General features: G+C 43.4%; 1 protein-coding gene across 14 annotated transcripts in view; it reads left to right on the top strand.

Moving 5' to 3' along the window:
- Window positions 1–19,448, top strand: part of DLGAP1 (DLG associated protein 1) — a 240,626-nt gene extending 221,178 nt beyond the window's left edge. For 11 of the 14 annotated variants that reach the window (XM_008159956.3, XM_008159949.3, XM_054724209.1 and 8 more), the window contains 3 exons: window positions 12,096–12,187; window positions 16,372–16,524; window positions 19,239–19,448. In XM_008159956.3, the coding sequence (XP_008158178.2) occupies window positions 12,096–12,187; window positions 16,372–16,524; window positions 19,239–19,448 (455 nt within the window). Of the gene's footprint in view, window positions 1–12,095; window positions 12,188–16,371; window positions 16,895–19,238 lie in introns of those variants that run through there. The other 3 variants (XM_054724207.1, XM_054724210.1, XM_054724208.1) reach the window with 1 other exon arrangement.
- Window positions 19,449–19,847: the final 399 nt, after the last annotated feature.

The following is a 19,847-nucleotide window of genomic DNA, read 5'->3' as shown; positions in this document are numbered from 1 at the left end:
CCAAACTGCTAACACAAAGTTTAGAGGTAAATGCCCTTTACGTGTGCTTTTTAAAATGTACAAAACTAACCCAAATTAGTAATATCTATTTGTATAAGCCCAACTAGTTTACAATATATGGCTCTTCCTTCAAGTCTCAGCTTGGGCCTCACCTGGGAGTCTTTATGGAATGTCTCCCCTCAGGCTGGGTTGGCTGTACTTCACTGGTGCTTCTGTAATAGCCTGTACGTTTCTCTATCCGGCATTTCCAACATAATTTTATGATAATCTGTATCTCTCTCCTCCACTGGAAAGTGAGCTCTCTGAGGACAGCCATGATTACTGTCTCATCATCTTCATATTTGCTAGCACATAGCAGAGGATCCGTCAATGTGTATTTGAGTCCTTGAAATACTTTGAAAATTTTGCTTTACAAATGTATTTTATCTAACAAAACATTTCTTCCTAAGTAGCTAAAAAGTAGTACGTAACTAGCAGTTATTTTTGTCAAAAGATGGAGGGGTGTAACCTTGTGAGGTGATGAGCCCTTCTCAGCAGAGTAAGGATTTGGCAGAGAGAGAGAAGCATTTGCCTCAGAAACGGAAGATGGACGGTTGTGTTGGTTGGCTGGATGGTCTAGATGAGCCCTGTGTGTCCCTTCCAGCTCTTGGGATGCGATTCTGTTCTGCCAGCACTTGAAGGCTTTTTCTTTCTTTTATGCTCTGGGAGGTACAAAACAGGAGCTCCCATCTACAAGCATTCCAGGTTTCTAAACAGTGGGGAGGCAAACTCACATGCTCAGGTCAAAGAGATGACAATTTTAAGTGTGGCAGATCCAAGGGAGGACATGACCAGAAAGCCCAAGCAAACCTCCACCGTGAGAAGGGGGAACATAAGCACACGAAAGACTATTCATCTTGTCCTTACAATACCCCCGCAGAGGGCTAGAGACTTTTAACAGGTGTTGTCTCATTTGCCCTCAAAACAGCTCTCTGGCAGTGTCTTGTCCAAGGTCACAGAACACAGAAGTGTCTGATGGAACAGATACAACATGAATAACAGTTGACAAGATAATAATACTTTGTTGCTTGGTGCTGTCCTCTAAAGCTCTCTCTACATATCTCTTCCTGGTGTCTTGGCAACCACAATTCTGTTCAGATAACCGGGCCTGCAGTTGTACAGGGCCTTTGTTTTACTAATTCTCTAATTTAATTTTTTTTTTTTTTTTTCAAAAAAGGAGTGGTAAAGAAGAGGGGTCAATCCCGTTTGACAGGCATAGCCCATTTCTAAGTAACCAGCTTAAAAGAATAATCTGTGTACAGCCAGAAAAACAGCTGGGGCTCATGGGCCAACCACAGCTGTATCCATCTCTTGGTCAAGCCACTGTTGGTGTTCTTTGGGTCCTCTACAAGAAGGGCCTCTCCCCAGGGCACATGGCGAAGGTGGCTCCTGCACAGGTCCCTCCCATGAGAGCTAGTCTTCAAAGTCTTCATGGAAGATAAGAGGGAGAGAAAGGAAGATTCTACCATACTTGCCTATTTTATTTTGTGGGACACCATCATTATCCCAATTTTATCATCTTTTAAAATGTTTGATGAATGTACTTAATGTTTCTCTGAATTGTACACTTAAAAATTGTTAAAATGGTAGATCTTATGTATATTTTATCACAGTGAAAAAAAAAAATCCCTCTTCTTTAAAAATGTCTGCAGCAGCCCTAGCCAGTTTGGCTCAGTGGATAGAGCATCGGCTTGTGGACTAAAGGGTCCCGGGTTTGATTCCGGTCAAGGGCATATGCCTGGGTTGTGGGCTCCATTCCCAGTATGGGGCAGGTAGAAGGCAGCCAATCAATGATTCTCTCTCATCATTGATGCTTCTATCTCTCTCTCCCTCTTCTTTCCTCTCTGAAATCAATAAAAATATATATTTTTAAATGTCTGCAACAGCTAAAGGTAGGTAGAACAAGTATGCTATCATCATGTTCATAGTTACTCATTATGCTTATAAGAATGTAAGGTATTTTTAAAAATGTCTTCCTGAATTAAAAGTACAATTGACCCTTGAACAACACAGCTTTGAACTGTGTAGGTCCGCTTATATGAGGATTTTTTCTTTTCTTTTTTTAAAAATATGTTTTTATTGATTTTAGAGAGAAAGGAAGAGAGCAGGAGAGAGAGAGAGAGAGAGAGAGAGAGAGAGAGATCAGCATGCACCCTGACAGGGGATTGAACCCGATACCCAGGCATGTGCCCTGACTGCAAACCGAACTGGCAACCTTTTGGTGCATGAGACAATACTCAACCGAGTCCCACCGGCCAGTGGGAGGATTTTTTTCAATCTGTAGTTTAGAGTCTGTGGATATGACTGTGTGCATTGATCTAGGCCATTTTATATTAGGGGACTTGAGCATCCATGGATTTTGGTGCTGGGGTCCTGAAACCAATGCCCCACAGATACCAAGGGACAACTTAAGTTTTGGGGGAATCAAAAGTTATATGCTGCCTAGCCGGTTTTGCTCAGTGGATAGAGCGTCAGCCTACGGACTGAAGGGTCCCGGGTTCGATTCCGGTCAAGGGCACATGCCCGGGTTGTGGGCTCCATCCCCAGTGTGGGGCGTGCAGGAGGCAGCCAATCAGTGATTCTCTGTCATCACTGATGTTTCTATCTCTCTCTCCCTCCCCCTTCCTCTCTGAAATCAATAAAAATATATTTAAAAATAAATAAAGTAAAATGACCAAATAATGTCACATACTCTTTCTAAAAAAAAAAAAATTAGATACTGATTTTCAACTATGGGGAGTTGGTGCCCCTAATCTGTATGTTGTTCAAGAGTCAACTGCATAGTATGTCCATGTCAGAACAGAAGGAGGGGGAGGATGAGTTAGGAAGAAAACCTATTTGCTCAATGGTAATTTCAAGTACAGATTTGGGCTTGGGTGGTTGCAATCAAAGAAAGGAGCCATCCAATTTGAAATAATTATTCAATTATCAATTACTTTATGATGCCATTATCCTCACTCTGACAGCTGCTGCCTAGGGATTTTGTTTTTGGCATTCCCTCCGGGCTGGCAAACACTTTCCCGGTTTACCTGAGGCTGGATAAATGTGCGCCACGCAGGGCAGAATGAAACAAGCACGAGGAGTCGCCTAGTAACCTCCAGCTAGCTTTTGAAAAGTGTAACTCTAAATCCTTCGGGTGTGTGGAGCTATTCTTTCTCCTGATAAAATAAAAGCAGAGCAAGGACTTTCGTTCTTGTTTCAAACCCTCATCCCTAAGAGTCGATAGCGGGCTTTTGGCTCAATAACAAAATAATGAGACTCTGCAGGGAGTGTTTTCCTCCACACTGTGGCAGCTGACAGAATGCTTGTTCCCGCAGCACTTGACGTAAAATGATACAAGCTTTTCTCAGACAATGAAGCCCTTGTGTGAAACAGCTGTCTGGGGGAGATGGCTCAGTGCTATTTGACAGTGGCTTGTATGTTACATAGATACGTCTGGTATTATCTGACCGGGAAAGAACCGGCCAGATGGAACTGAATGCTTCTAACTAGGAATGCTGTCTACCACTGCGGGTGAAAAACATAGGCTCAGGTTTCAGTGGCCCTAGGATGGAATACTGGTTGATTGTACTTGGAAATCTATCTTTGCCTCCTGAACTGTGGACGGCTTATATGGGGAATTTTCGGGCTCTATCTGAAACGCACTGATAAACCTAGAGCGTGTGCAGGAGGCAGATTAATTCCACTTTAATTTTGCCTGGTAATAGCATCCACGTTAGTGAAACTTGGCCCTGAGTCCCCCAGAAGGCTTGTGAGCCTTGGCAGCGAGTGTGGGACTGGTAATGAAACCTGAAATGGGGTTTGCCCGGTTTCAGGTTGAGTTACGGAAGCTGTGCACAGTCAGCATTGTGACCGTCTATCGGAGCGATCACCGGGCTCGCTCTGCCCGGTGTCGCCTGTGGCACGGCTCTGCAGCCTGTGAAACAGTGGGTGGCAGGCAGAGCAGCTCTCATGGCTTCTGCAACTCATCTGCCTCAGGCCCTGTGTATCTCTAAGCCAGGAGAGGTGGGTGGTGCGTCCTAGCTACTTTCTGTTTTAGTCTCATCTTACTTTTGGAGTAGCCTTCAAAAGGTCCCTCCCCTTCCTCCCCCCCCCCTCCACCCCCCCCCCCCCCCCACACACACACTATAATTTTTTTTCAAGGTCTGGCCAACCTGAAATTAGTGACTGAGGAGGAAGTGAAAGTAATGAAAAGGAAATTGTGTGTAATGTGACTTATGTTTAACTTTCTAGAATGTAGAATGCTCAGTTCATTTTGCTTTGCATTGCCCTGGGCACAGAGAGGACATTACAGAGCATGCTTTTGTGGGTGTTTCTCTGGGGGTGGTCTGGAGGCGGAGGAGAGTGCTGAGGCATGACGAGGTGAAGTCACGGCAAGCTGAAGGCAGAACCAGGCCTGGAACAGCTCTCCTGCTCCCGAGGCCAGCGATGGGCCATTATTCCAGACAGGAATGAGTCCCATCCTTCCGGCACTGCAGAGGCAGAGATTACAGAGAGAGGGGCTGACTCATGGAGCAAGATCTCCAGTTGTTTTCTCTAACAGTAACTATTTCTGTGGAATATAATTACAATGGACTTCAAACACAGCATTGAGTTCTTTTCTTCTATGTTACCAAAGGAAATGTTAGCTAATTTCATTTCCTTCAGCTTTCAAAGGTTCGAAACTTGTAGTTAACTGTGTGATGCGTATGATGTTACTACTTTTTCCACGCTGATGTAAATTGAAATATGGGTTGGAGCGTAACCACCTTTTATGAGTAAGACTCCTGGAGTAGGGGCTGGGGAGAAAAAAGTAAAATTAGCTGAGTTCTTGAAAACTTGCTCTTTACAAACAAAACAGTACCCCCCCACCCCCTGCTGCCCACCCCCTAACCACTACCACCACCATGTTTGAGCCCTGTGGAAACCCTGGTTTTCATCTATGGGAAAATTTCTACTTGTGAATCTCTTTGTTCATTAGCCATCAAGTTTCAGCTACAAAATAAATAAGTAAACTGAAAGCACTCCTGTTAAACGCAGAGCAGCCACTGTCAGCCAGGAAGGAAACATCCATGTTTTCTATGGAAACCTACTGTCCACAGCAGCTCTGGATCAGGACTGCTGAGAAGCAGCTGGCCAGTTGGTTGGAGAAACTCTGTCCCACGAGGTCACACACGCGTAAATAAGAATGTCTCCACACGGGTAATCCCCACATGCAGTCACACAGGTTCAGTCTGGCAAATCCACGGGACTTTAAAATAAGTGGGTTGACCCACTTTTTAAAAATTCCTTTTTCCTCCTTTACCCGTAACGTTTACAACATTGAGAGAGAGAGAAAAGCCAGGGGAGTACAAAGAACTCAAAACCTGAGGGTAAGGAAGTTTAATTCACACACAATTACATCCAGCTTATCCCAAATGGCTTGGCTCTTCCAGCCTAAGTCAGCACAAACAATACAAGAGAAACCAAAGAGGAATAATAGTCCAGCCAAGACTATATCAGCTAATCAATTCATCAGGACTATAACTTTAGACATGCTAAGTCCTTAAAGAATCGGAATAGTTAAGGCCTGGAATGTTGCAGTTAATGTATTTTTCTGGTTAACATAAAGTTTGTAGATGAGTCAGTTATTTTGAAACATGTTTTGTGGGCACAGTCTATGCCATTGAAGGGCTCGTCTCCTCTGGTTATAAAGTAAGACCTATAAATAGATGATGCTGGGAAGCATGTGGGAAGGGAAAAGACAGAGCTGTGCATGGGAATTTGAGGAGCATTGCGGAGGGAGAGGTGAAAGGAGATAGGGCTTTCTGGAGGAGGTACACCTGAGCGCAAGGGGAGGGGTTGGGGTAGGCACCAAGGCAGGAGGCATCCCCAGTTTAGTGTGCAGCCTGAGCAAAGCCACTGAGGAGAGAGGCAGCTTTGGATTTGGGAAACGGGGGGCCCAAAGCACTGAGAGAGTGGGCAGAGGTAAGGCTGGGCAGGTGGGCCTTGTCTGCTAGCCATTCAAGGGGGTTTCTGCTTATCCCGTGGATGATAGGGAACCGTGGACCAGTCTCAAGCATTAGAATTATGAGATAAGAGGCCGCTCCACTCCAGCTCCCTTAATACAAGCAAACCTGGCCAGTGTGCTCAGTGGTTAGAGTGTTAGCCTGAGCTCCAAGGGGTCATGGGTTCAATTCTGAGTCAAGGGCATGTACCTGGGGTGCAGGTTCCACCCCTGGCCCTGGTGGGGGCATGTGCGGGAGGCAACCGATGTGTCTCTCTCACACTGATGTTTCTCCCTCTCCCTCTCTCCCTTCCTCTCTCTGTAAAAATAAATATATATGTATATTTTAAAGAATACATATATTAATTATGCCTAAGGATTTGAAATACTGATTTTGACTCAGCAAAAAGTCAAGCATTTCCCCAAAGGAAACAGTCCTTTTTTTCACTCTGCTACCACAGCACGTTAAACTCTGTTCAGCTTTGTCATGGATTCACTTGTGGGTTAAAAGAAACTGTTCATTGCCTTTACCCCTGTGCCTTTTACACCCCCTTCTTGTCCCCCAACCAAAAGAAGTCACACCCAGGGGGCGGGGGAGGAGGGGAGGTATCACATCTTTTAAATGTCTGGGGTTTTGACTGAATGTAGCCAAGAGATTTAAAATCATAGTTCTCATAAAAGACCCCCACACCCAAAATAGTCTTTCTCTGCTTCTCATTACATGTATAATCTTTAAAAGAAAAACAAAAATGTGAACTTTACACCACCATCTCTTTCAAGTGATCCTCCCTGGTTCCTCCATTGTTTTCACAACTGAACTTCCTTTGTGTGACAATGACTTAGCGGAGATGTGCTTTGCTCTCCCATAGGGCTTGGATAGCTGAACTTCTTCAAATCCACCCTCCCCCCGCCCTTGACTTGTCATAGCCATCGCCCTTCTATCCATGTGTACCACCTAGAAAGTGTTGATAAAGGAAAGAAATCACCATCAAAAGGCTTTACTTTAGGAGTTTCAGGCCTAGTTTTCAATAAGTGTTGAGAGAAAGGAACACAACTGGACCGGAAGTGAGAAGACAGGGATCCAGGATTGTGGGGACCAGGGGAAGGCTTGTCTTCATTTGGGCCCAAATTTTCCAAATGAAATGATATCTGCCCTGCCTCTCACTGGGTCCTAGGAGGATCAAATTAGATGTGCATGTGAAAATGCTTTGAAATACAAGGTAACAAGATAAATAGACAGAGTTTTGCCAGAACCAAACAGGGATGGCCATCCAAAGACTCTTCCTGGCTTTATATGGTAAATTAACCTGGGCCTGTCCTCTCTATTATGATCCCTCATAACCATCTGTTGTGGGCTGAGAGGTTTCTAGCATTATAAATGGGAGAGTTAATAAAAAGGCGCCCACTTTTTAAATAGAAGGAATTTAGTTCAACAGTGTTTATGGCTGTTGTCCTGTACTTCCATTGAGGGCTAGACTAACCGAGGAGCTGGGAGGAAAGGAAAGGGAGAAAGGGATCTAAAAAATGCACTGTCAGGTGCTAATAAAACCCCTAGGGAGAAGCAGACTTGCCGATATAAAAGGAGTGGCGCAGCAAAGCAAGGCGTATTATATGATTAACTATTACACAAATAGATAGTATAAACCCTGGTTGAATGTCATGCTTGGGTATGCAGCAAAGATCATTATCCTGGAAGATACGTTGAATGTGCCTTAAGGGAAATGGGAGGTAAAAATTGTCAACTACATACGGGTTGAGCAATCTGGAAAGACTGTATGGACCAGAGTGTGAAGGAGACCAACTAAATGGAACCCCAGCAGCAGCACATCTTCCCCCTGGAGCCCACAGACTGGGAACCTCCCATCTAACTTCAGACAGTCTGCTGCCTTAAGCTGTGGGGTCTCCGCTGTGCCAGCGGAATTGCCCCCTGTATCGCTCTCTCGTTTACACTCCAAGGGCCCTTAGCTGTCACCTTTCCAGGACCAGGGGAAAAACCTTCATAAACTCAGGGATAGGCCTGGACTGTTCGTCTAGTCCAGTGGTTTCTTCTGAAAGGGAGGCTAACGGGACAGAAGTGGCGTATACTTTATCTGTAGGGCTTTATTTCATTGCAGAGAGAGAGAGAGAAAAGAAAAATACAAATTAAGAAGCGCATTTTAAAAAATTGTTTCTTTAGGGAAGAACATATACACAGATGTTTGCTATTTTACCCTTTCTACTTTGTGTATTTTAATTTTTTCCCAAATAAAAAACAGTGGCATTTTCAAATGATGACTGTTAAAACAAGCTGTTGCCTTGGCCGGGTGGCTCAGTTGGTTAGAGCATCGTTCAAATACGCCAAAGGTTGCAGCTTTGAACCCCAATCAGGGCACATACATGAACCAATGAATGCATAAATAAGTGGAACAACAAATCTCTCTTCCTCTCTCTCTTTCAAATCAATCAATTTTAAAAAAATCAATAAATAAAATTATAAGACATGCTCTTTAGTCCAGAGTCCATTTTCATATTGCAGCTGATACCATCTCAAACCATGGTGTGTGTTTGTTTGTTTGTTTGTTTGTTTTCCATTTCTTAAGAGAGACCAAAGAGACGGAATGTTCTCTAACCACCGTTTGAGGAATTCACTGTCCTTTGAATTGCTCAATCATACTCAGCTCCATCTGATCATTTCAAGTAATCTAGCAAATCCCAAACCTTTAAATCCTTGTTTTTCTGTTTCACAGTCTCTCCCACTATCCCTCACCAGAATGTAATCCATGAGGGCAAGGCTTTTGCTTATCACCATATCAAATCCATCCAGTACAGTGCCTGGAACATCGCGTGCCCTTAATAAATATTTGCTGAATGAATGAATGATTGAATTCCCAGAACTCACAAGGACAGCCCCTGCTCCATGGAAACATAATGTGAAGGTTGGCCTCGCCCACCAGCTTTTGCATAGACCCCACACTTTTAGGCTCCTCTGGCTTTCTTGGCCATGTCCTTGAGGGCCAGGCCAACCCTGCGAAGTTAACTGCCGCCATGCTACAGTGAAATAGTGAGATGCAAGGCTAACCCTGGAAGGATGCACTATCTCTAGGCCTCTTCCAGAACTTTCTAATACCAGGGTGAGCTGTTTTATACGCATGGGGAAAGCCCACCGCTTACTTACTGTTGCTCCCTTATACTTCTTTTCTTAGCATCCCTGATCAAAGTCTTTTTCTTTGCACTCTGCTGAAGGATGGTATAGAATGTTTTAGAGCAGTTTCTAAATAACATTACGATGGCTCTTTCTTCTTGATCTCATTTCTTTACCAACATTCCGCTTTATTTTTCCTAGTGCTTATTTCCACAGATGTTTACCACATACTGTTTATTAGTTTTGTGCTTCCTTAAGGCATATGTAACAAACATGAAATTTACTTCCAGGAGAAAAGAGTTATCTCACACACCAAGTTTGTGTCTAGTGGACAAACAAAACAGAACAAACTTCATTAGAACTTCTTCCCTAAAAATGAAAATGAATTTTTAATTCTCTGAAAAAGCAAGCATGGAGGTCAGAGAAGTATGAGCTATCGTCTGTTTGTCCCACGCCCTCCTGGTTCAGGGTTTCCCTCCTGACCCAAATCGTCATCTCCCTACCCAGAGCCCAGGAAAGACCATCACTTGGACCCAGGAAATGCAAATAATCCTGGAGCCAGTAAGAAATTTCCACTCAAGGAGCATGATGGCAAAAACCCAGGAGGCCACACTCCACCCCAGACATTTTTGCTCCAAATCTAGGGCTCTCACCAGACCATGCTGAATGAAGAAAGATGTCCCTTGTTTTCCTTGAGAAGAAATCTGAGTTAGTCTTACCTACCATGGTTGGGTGTTGCCTGGATGACTGCTTGGAGCACTTCTTTCTCCTCACTGGAGAATCACCGTCTTAGCTACTCTTATTATGGCAGGCTATGACATAGCGCAGGTATTCGGCTGTAACTGAGAATCTTAGCGCAAAGTTTGAGAAATATCAGAACTGTTTGAGTTTCTATGCCAATTCCCAGGAGCTAAGCGATCCCAGTCAGCCAATTGGAGACTTAGGTATTAGATCTAATCTCCCATGATTCATTCTGAAAATTGTTGGTGTCAAAATCCTCCCCTTCAGCAAGATAATTCAGGAACCTCGGAGTTGGCCGAAAGCCATGTGTTCACTTAGGAAGTGCCTTCTCAGACCTGTCTCAGCTCTAGGACAGGTCATCAAAGCACACACCCATCCCAGGCAACCATGGATCATCCAGACTTTGGTTTGTTTCCTCTACTCTGTGTGGGGCTCACAGTTAGAGGAAGTGTAATGTCCTGGCCCTAGGGGATAATATGCATTTATTGAGTGCTTGCTATAGATCAGACACTGACCTAAACAATTCGCATACATTACCACTTTTAACTTTAACAACAACCCTACAAATAGGTACCAATTGCTCCATTTTACACGTGAGAAAACAGATCAAGTGACTGTCCAGGACCATGGCTGCTCTAAGTGTTGGAGCCAGAAGCCTTGGCCTACTCCGGGCCTGAATTCTTAACTACCGTGGTGCCCTGTGTCTGCATGTGCCGTTCCTCTGCTTTTGGAGTGTTGAGAAAGGGAGAGGAGGCCTCCAACCACTGAGCCATCCATTAGAGAGGAATGGAATAGCCATCTCAAAAGCGTGTAAGCAAATTGGAAAGAAGTAAACACTTCGCCCTGAGCAATAGCTGCCAGTCAGCTGTCCAGGGCGGCCCCTCGCTATCACTGAGTAGGCGAATTCCTGCACTTCAGCTGTTTGGCGTGACTGGTGACATACTGGAGAGTTCATCATCGCCCTGAGTTACGTGTGTGGGAATGCTGAACCATTAGAGGAGTGCCCATGAATAACGTGCATTACAAACCATGAGCTAGCCTGGCAGTTTTAAACAAAGCAGATTTCTAGAAAACCCTGGGCCAAAATGAAGTTTCTTTTTCCTCTGTTTCCTTCTCCTCAGACTTTGTGAGGAATGAGATCGAGAAAGGAAGACCTGATTCCGCTCTGAGTCTCAGGCTCTGTACATTCATAACAAAACCACAGCAAAGCCATTGCTTCAGGCCTGTCATCTGCCTCCCCGTGAGGATTTCAAAGCAGGCCAAGTGCACTTTGAGAAGTCTCCCCTCTGGTTTCCTATGAGCAAGCAGGGTGCCTTCTCCCCTTCCTTCCCGGCAGGGAGGGCGTGTTGAGAGCTGCCTGGTGGCAGGGCTCCAGCAGTGCAGCTGTGCCCTGGTCCCCACAGGCTGGAGGGAGAGCCTTGGGACAATGCAGACCGGAGGACAGCTCTGCGCGGAGCGCCCCGCCCCGTCTCAGCACGCCCGTGGGTTGAAAGGTTCTCGCCTTAGACTGCACAGAAGGCAAGAAGTAGCTTGCAGAGGGGCAGGTTTTCAGCGCAGTGCATAGGGAATTAAACCCACGTCAACAATAACATTGGGCTGTGGAGTGGAAAAGCTGGGACGGTGCTGGCGTTCCCCAGGCAACAGTCTGAAAATGTTCACTCCTTAGAAAGTCTTTCAACTGGCCAGCGGCTCTTTCCTGACAGCACCAGAGGCTGAGCTCCGGAAAAATAATGAAAGCTATGGCTGGAACATGGTGAGTGCCAAGAGATCCCCGGCCAAGACAGGATGGCTTTTCTTGTGTTTGGATTTGGGTTTAAAAAAACAAACAAACTGGCGGACCCGGATTGCTGACACAAATAAATCCATAACTATACAGTGAACACTTGCAATTCATCCTTGCAGTAAAAGGAAAAAGCAAAACAAAACCGTTTGCCTCTTCTCTTGGTAACGTCCAGTGCTATGGTGGAAAACTCTGTGATCCCTGAGAAATATGCGTGACGAGCACGTGTTTTTCCCTCAGTTGATTTTATGCTTTAACCTAGGAGCCTCTGTTACATAGACCAGCAGAGTAACGACCATAATTGGGCTGTGTGCACGTGTGTGCGTGCACTGTGTGTGTGTGTGCTGTTTTCCCGAATTATTGCAGCATAACTTCCTCTTTGCTTTACCAGACTAAATCTCAACCATGAGACACCATGTGTAAACTCCTTGTATGTTTGCTCTTTTCAGTTCTAGGGAAAATCCGAACGGCAGTGGGCAGTGCCCAGCTTCTCATGGCCCAGAAATTCTACCAGTTCAGAGAACTGTGTGAAGAGAACCTGGTAGGTAACATTCCCCATCACTGCCCTTTCCTGCTAGTACCATGAGAAGTGTGTCATCAAGATGGGCCTGATTTTGAACCCAGTCAAGGCCCTTGGACTCTCTCAGAATAAAGAGTTTTCTGATGAATCTTATTATCTGCTCTTCTTAGACTTAAAAATACTTTCATACTTAAAAAAATCTTAGAAGTAAAAATCCAACTAAGTTAAAACTCCATTTCCTGCTTTATGGTAACTGAAAAATGCCCGTGTTCCTAACTTTCACATGGCATCTCTGATTTCATTATTCTTACCAAAATAGGGACCCCCTGGTATTTCAAAAATAATATTACAGAAAATCATTTTGGATAATGAGTTTCTTTCTGAAATAGCCATCAGTTCGTATATCCTTATCAGAGTTCCCGGTTTTAATTCAAGGGCCAGAGATGAAGGGCATCACAAAGTGTAGATTTGATCCCCCTGAGACACATGAATCCTTCTTAGACATACCAGAACAAAATAAAGCAAAACAGACACAAAAGCAGCACTGCCAGCAACATTTTAATACAGGGGCAAGGGCTTCCTCACTCACATATGCCTTTTTTTAAAAAACTACCACTAGCTCTACAGTGTCATTCCACAGAATAGCTTTTATTGGCCAGTTGTTGGTCAGGCTGGATCTAAAACAAAGATAATGAAAAGCAACTTGTTTATCTTGTTGAAAGCAAAAACATTCTTATATGCAATCTAATTGACCCAAACTATGATTTCAGAGTTTTAACCACATCTTCTTGTTAACAAGGACAAATACAGATGGAAAGGGATTTATCTAGACAGGACTCGGCCAAGAAAAAATAGGAAGCATGCAAAAATTAGTACTCTCCATCCCTCTGCACCAGGCTTTTCCTTTTGAGATCTTCCTTTGGAGCTATCTCTTCCCTCCTACTCACCATCCTCCCACCTATAATTTGTTTTCCCTTCCCTCAGCAAAAATTACCTGATCCTTCTTTCACCTTCCCAGAAATTCTATTCCGGATTATAAGATAATATATATTAGTAAATGTATTGATAAGTGACTACCACAAATATTTTATTGAGCTTCACTTCATGCCAGGTACAGAATTCCCGCTAATTCGAGAACTTGGTAATGTGTCACAGATCTGAGTTAACATGATTCTTTGTTCTTTAAATGTAAGGAAGCTCACATAAAGCTATACTTCTCAAAATGGTTGCTAGGTATACCTGGAGCCCGATGTGCACACAGTGCAGGGCACAGAGCATGCCTTTTTAAAGAATTCTATTACGGGCAAGTATATCATGTAGTAGAATACAAACATTATGCAGATTTTGAAGATCAAATTGCAGACAAAATGTTTTGAAAATTTTGCAGATGTCCAGGAAGGGTTAACCTTGTTAAAGCCATCTTTTGATGTTTCCTAGTTCCTGATGGGCTCACATTCCTTGGCCACTAGAGGAACTTAGGTGGCAAAATATGAGAAGCATGTTAGAGGTAGATGGAAGCAGCACTACACTGCGGGCCAAGCGTCATTGATGGCTGGTCAAACCATGTCCCAGGAGGGAAGGTCAAGAGCCCCACAGTGTCAGACCTTATGGAGCAGCTTGTGACATTATTTCTATGATGGTTTTATGGTTGAGGAAAATGGTCCTGGAAAGGCTAAGTAACTTGACCAAGGCCACCTGTAAGAGGCCGCACCAAGATTCATATCTCAGTCTCTTTGACCTCAATCCCTGTAAACCCACCCACCACCCTACTTATCCCCCAGAATTTGAGCTGCATTCCTTACCCTTGTGGAGGGACCTGAGGCTGACCAGTCAGCTCTCCCTCCTTTGCAGCAGGAAGCATGGTGACCTGGTAGTGGCATTGTTTAGGTCTACAAAGCTGCATGAGGATGACACTAAGATTAGTCACAACCAGACCCAGTTCTCCTTTCTTGAGTTCTTACTCTGAGGAAGGGAACACTTGAATACCCACACATTATCTAGAGACTCTCAGGCATAGAATGAATGGATGAGAGTTGCTTTTTCCAGTAAAACTAAACCAAGGAACCCAATCCCCCTTGTCTTTTTACACTCTTCACCATTTCTGAGCCCTAAGTGGCCTGGTTCAGACTAAGGCTAGTACTACAACTTCTTCTTGTGCCTGGGATGTCACATGACCCACTGATTCAGAGACTGGCTGGGTGCCTAAGCTCTTTCTCTCTGCTTCCTCTTTTATCTCTTTCATGATATGGGGGCAAAGAGGTTCCTGGTGAGGAGGGAACAAGTTACCCATTATATAGAGTCAAAAATAACTCTACCTATTTAGCTATCATGTCATGCATTGGTGCACTGAAACAATTTAGCCAATGGAGCTTATGACCTAAAAGACTTTAGTGAACTCCAGAATATGAGCAATTTAGTTTTTGGTCATCAATAAGATAAGGAAATATATTGTGAGACCATAAACTCCATTTGAGAGGTACTTTGTCCAAACTATTATCTGTCTTTCTGAACCTAGATATTTAGAAACATTTTTTTTTTAGTTTACTAAATCAAAATGTTATAAACTCTTTCATTAATTCAGGTGTCAGTAGCACAGATTTAATACTGAACCAAATACTTACAAACTTTAGAATTTACTTCTTCCAATGAATTTCAGAACTATAGGTAGTTTTAGAACTATAAGTTTATAAAAACATCTTTACTTGTATTTATTTTGAGTCTAGATAAATAATGCTAGTCCATTCAAAGGGCTAAAAAGTTCTTTCCAACCCATTAATTTTGATGGTCACTGACCTACACTTTCTGAAATTCTGATATCATTTTTTATGATGGTTGGTTTTAAAAGAATAAACTGGCCTCAAGTTATTATACAGTATAAGGTCTCACAGTCTATCTAGTTGCCTGAATACTTAGAGGTAACTAAAACTGACCCCAGCTATAAACATCTGACATATGGCAGCTCCCACCAATCTAATGCTTTAGCTACTATGGCAGGTAGTGATTAACAATGAGCATGGCACCTTCAATCTCTTAGTTATGTTTTTTTCTGTCTTAGATCATAATAATTTGTGGTTCATACTTTCTAATATTTGGAAGGACATGTGCATGGAGGCAAAGAAAGCCAATCCTTAAATGCCAAAGACTGTTCAATATTATCTAGCAAATGGATCACTATAGACTCTTTGTGTATGTGTAGATATGTGTTCTCACATTTGCTATATTATGAAATAGGGAGAAGCTGGTCAGTTTAAAACAAATGCATTTCCAAATGATTTTGCCAAAGTACTTATATGATAAATGACTTCCTATATTAATAGCATCTTAATTGTTAAACATATATTTTGTTACTCCTCATCTGTCTTCCCTAGTATTTCACTCAACATTAGTATTAAAACAAATCATATTTTAGATTACGTATCTGTTCTCTGAATAAGTTGGGTAGCAGGTAGTCAAATTTCAACTCTAATATCCTGTACTTTTTTCAAAGATGGTATTTTCATTTAAATATGGTATTTTATATGCATCTTATTGTAGATTATACATTCTGGGTTTTCAAATGATTACTCTCCCCCCATACTGTACTGATTGATGTTGCATTACAAAAGAAGAGTTTTACAACCTTGGCATTTGAGAGTCAAATGGATGTGTGTATAAAATTACCATTTGTAATGGCCTTTAAAACAAAAAAGTCAAACTCATAGAAACAGAATAGAAAAGAGGTTGCTGAGGGCTGAGGGGTGGAAGAAATAGGGAGAAGCTGGTAAAAGGGCACAAACTGTCAGTTAGGAGATGAATATGTCTGAGGATCTAATGTATAACGTGTTGATTATAGTTGGTAACACTGTACTGTATAACCGAAATTCACTGAGAGAGTAGAACTTAATGTTCTCACCAAACATTTTTTAAAAAGGTAATGGATATGTTACTTAACTTGATGGAGGGAATTCTTTCACAATGTATATCAAATTATCATATTGTACATTTTAAATGTCATTATTATTTGTCAATTACACCTCAGTAGAGCTGAAAATATAATTTTTAAAATAACCATTTATAAATTACTATAAAATTACCACTTTAATCTGAAAACCAAAAGGAACTCACCCTCCTTCTGTTGTTTGAAGTATTTGAAAATGTGACCTTGGCCCTGTGCTTGTTGTCATGGATTGCCTCTAAAGCATGAATATTCTTCTTTCTCTGTACAGAACCCTAATGCTCATCCAAGGCCCACCTCCCAGGATTTGGCGGGGTTCTGGGACATGCTGCAGTTGTCCATAGAAAATATTAGTATGAAATTTGATGAACTCCATCAGTTAAAGGCCAATAATTGGAAACAGATGGATCCTCTTGACAAGAAGGTAGAACAATGTAGATTTTGTATGGTTCATTTAAAAACCTGCACAAACACTGGACAGTCTAAATAGGCTTCTGCATTCAGTCTTGCTGTTTACAATGTGAAATGGAGCTGACATCATATTAATTTCATTGTAATGACAATGTTTACATAGTAATCATTTGGGATATTATCTGTAATATGTTTCAGGCATATTTTTAAAGAAAAACCTGTCTTTGTGAATTGGAAAATGGGAATGTGGCTTTTTTTTTTTTTGTTAATTAAACTTTAAGTTAAACCATTTTAGTCACTGGAAGGAACTGCCTCCATTTTGCTTTTTAAACTAAAATAAATGACAACTTCAGTGCATGATTACATAGAGCAAGAGTTCAACTTCCTTACAGCCCTAGGATGTGTTTCTGAGGAAAATAAGCCCTGATAGCTAACTGACTTTGATAATCATTTCATAAATATAGGAATAAAGAAACCACTGTTGTTCAAGTCTAAAAATATACACACCATCAAGTTTCACAGTAATCAAAAATGTTGGGTTTTTTTTTTTCTTTATAAAAGAGTTTGCTTTTGGTTTATTTGCCTTGGGGACTACTGCTCATTGGGTTCCTCATGCAACCATTTAGAAATGAAGGTTCAAATTTTTTACTTTAATAAATTGCAATTTTCACATTGGATTATGGTGTTCCACCAGGCTCACACAGGCGTACAATGTCCTCCCGAGGCTGGGCTGTCAGGCACCACTTTTTTAATGCCCTGCTTTCCTATGGCCTGAGGTCAAATAGTTCCAAGAGATTCAACTACAAAAATGACTCACGGTTATCCCCCCCGAAGCACTGGTGACCCTGCCCTTTTCAGATCTCCTCACCTATCAGAGAGCTCATGGCAATCCAGTCCGTTCTGTTGCTGCCCATAGTATCAGGATTCTTAGGGTCAGAGGGCTCCCAGGAGAAATCCAGTCCCAAGAGACAGGAAAGCAACACTATCATCCTTGTCCCTAATTTCCAATTCTCTCACCCGTCAACCGGAGGGTTTTGGTGTTAAGCATCAAAGTACCATTGGTGTATGTGTGGCCTCTCACTTGGGAAGCCAAACATTTGCACATCACCTAGATTGTTTTTTTTAAATCTTTGTTTAAAATTGTCTGCTAGATAAGCTTTTGAATTAGTCTTATTTAAAAAAAAAAAAACCACTATAGATGTACACACACATCCATCTAATTTCCCACTTGTTGATTTTTAAAAAATTATTGTTAAGATATATAATGTACACAAATAGGAAAATGTGACTGAAAATGATCAGTATTCATACTTTTAAAAATATACACGAAGTTAATCAACAATGAAGATTTTTAAATGTCCAAAATGAGTGATGCTAAGAAATAATACATGTAATTATTGACATTCGCACAGTAAATCATTAGTTAACTTGACTTCTAAATCGTTACACACTTTGTCCATGCTCAGAGCTTCTCATCATCCCGCGCACGTTAGGGGGGAAAATGAATGAGCACAATCAGAGTTGACAGAATACTGTTTGCATTCTGTGCTTCCTGTCCTGTCCTCTGGGCCACCCAGACTCTCCCTTGCAGCTCCCGTGTAATCAGTTTAACTAGGCACTCCACCCATGCCATCGAGGAGGGACCGCTGTGACCAGCATGAGTGTTCAGGCACAAGGAATGCCCTTTGGAGAATCATAGCATCTACACTTTAAGATACTTTTCACATGTATGACACACTTCACATGTATTGCCGAGGACCGAGGGTATTTTCTTTAAAATGAAAACATTCACATGGACCATTTCGCAGCCTCAGTTTATCATCCTTTTTGTAAGAATCCTTTCTGGTCTAGATTTCCTTCTTTCCCACTGGCATTTTTTTTTTCTACTGAAGTCATGAATGGCTTTTGTCTTTGCAATGGCATTTAATATCTGTTTTATAGTTTGCTGTTGCTAAGGCCGATGAACTCTTTCAGTCCCGTGTTCAGTTCTCACCATGTCTGTCCCTATGATTGGAATAGCCTCCTGGGCACCGGAGTGACATCCCAGCAGGATGTTTTAGGAGCCGTTTTGAGCGTGTAGGAATTACCCATGTCTTCCCTCCAGGGTGACCCTGGAATGTCTATTGCTGTGTGTTGGTGTGTGGTGTGCAAACGAGTGTAACTAGCTCCCCGAGGCATCTACAAAGCTAAAGGAACACAGTCTCACCTCTTCTTCCTCATTTGGCGATTTAGGCTTGGGTGGGGCTGGGGAGAGGGCGGTGATGCTTTTAAACGCTGAACCCAGCTCACGCGAGCTGCCTCGCCTCCTTAGAGGAGGTGCAGAATTCTAAGCTGCTGCAGCCGCTGCAGCCCTTGCCCATCTCTGGCCGCCGGAGGAGTCTGGAGCCTCCAGAGAGAACCACACTAAACGTGCGGGGAGCGCAGCCTTTCAGCAGGGGGCCCTTTAAGTACCCACAGCCTTTCTTTGGAGAGACCTAGGTCTGCAGTCCAGCCTCACCCTTGGCCTTAAGCTTACCGGTATTTTTTTTTCCCCTGCATCTTTTGAATCCCCAAACCAGAAAAAAAAAAATGAAGAAAAATTGATATGCAGTGTGCAGATCAGTACTAACCACCCTTAGGTGTTTTTTTTTTTAAAAAAAAGTGTGTTCTAACTACTGACCTATCCCAGTTTCCCCCAAGCTTGTCCTGAGAAGCTGTGTAATGTCCTGAACCTTCTGCTTTGATCAGGAGAGAAGGGCCCCTCCTCCAGTGCCAAAGAAGCCGGCGAAGGGCCCCGCGCCGCTGATCCGGGAGCGCTCGCTGGAGAGCTCGCAGCGCCAGGAGGCCCGCAAGCGCCTGATGGCCGCCAGGCGCGCCGCGTCCGTCCGCCAGAACTCGGCCACCGAGAGCGCCGAGAGCATCGAGATCTACATCCCCGAGGCGCAGACCCGGCTCTGAGGCGCCCGGGCGCGCCCCCGCGGCGTCCCCCCCGCAAGGACCTGTCCGCCCGCCCCCCCGGCCCCCTCCGCCCCCCGAGCCCGTCTGTCTCTGGGCCCAGGGACTTCCACTGTCGCCGTGTAGTTGTCCACCTTGCAGGAGCCTCTCCCAGTCGCCCCCTGCCCGGACCGGTTGGCCCGTGTTACTCACTGAGCTTCGCCACCTGGACCGAGGCGCCACCCTGCCTCATCCGGATAGACTTTCTTTTCCAGGCTCAGCCGAGCCCACCCGTGTAGAGAGCGCCCCTGTAAGTCACCCACCATCCTCAGTTCTCTCACGCTAGCTTGTCCCTAGAGCTCAGCAATATAAAACCGTAGGGTATTTCAGAAATCCAGTATCACAGGGTGATCCTTTGGGACT

This window comes from Eptesicus fuscus, chromosome 12 (genome assembly GCF_027574615.1).
Source record: "Eptesicus fuscus isolate TK198812 chromosome 12, DD_ASM_mEF_20220401, whole genome shotgun sequence".
NCBI lineage: Eukaryota > Metazoa > Chordata > Mammalia > Chiroptera > Vespertilionidae > Eptesicus > Eptesicus fuscus.
Note: the sequence above shows the minus strand (reverse complement) of the source record. Positions and strands in the feature narration are given on the sequence as shown.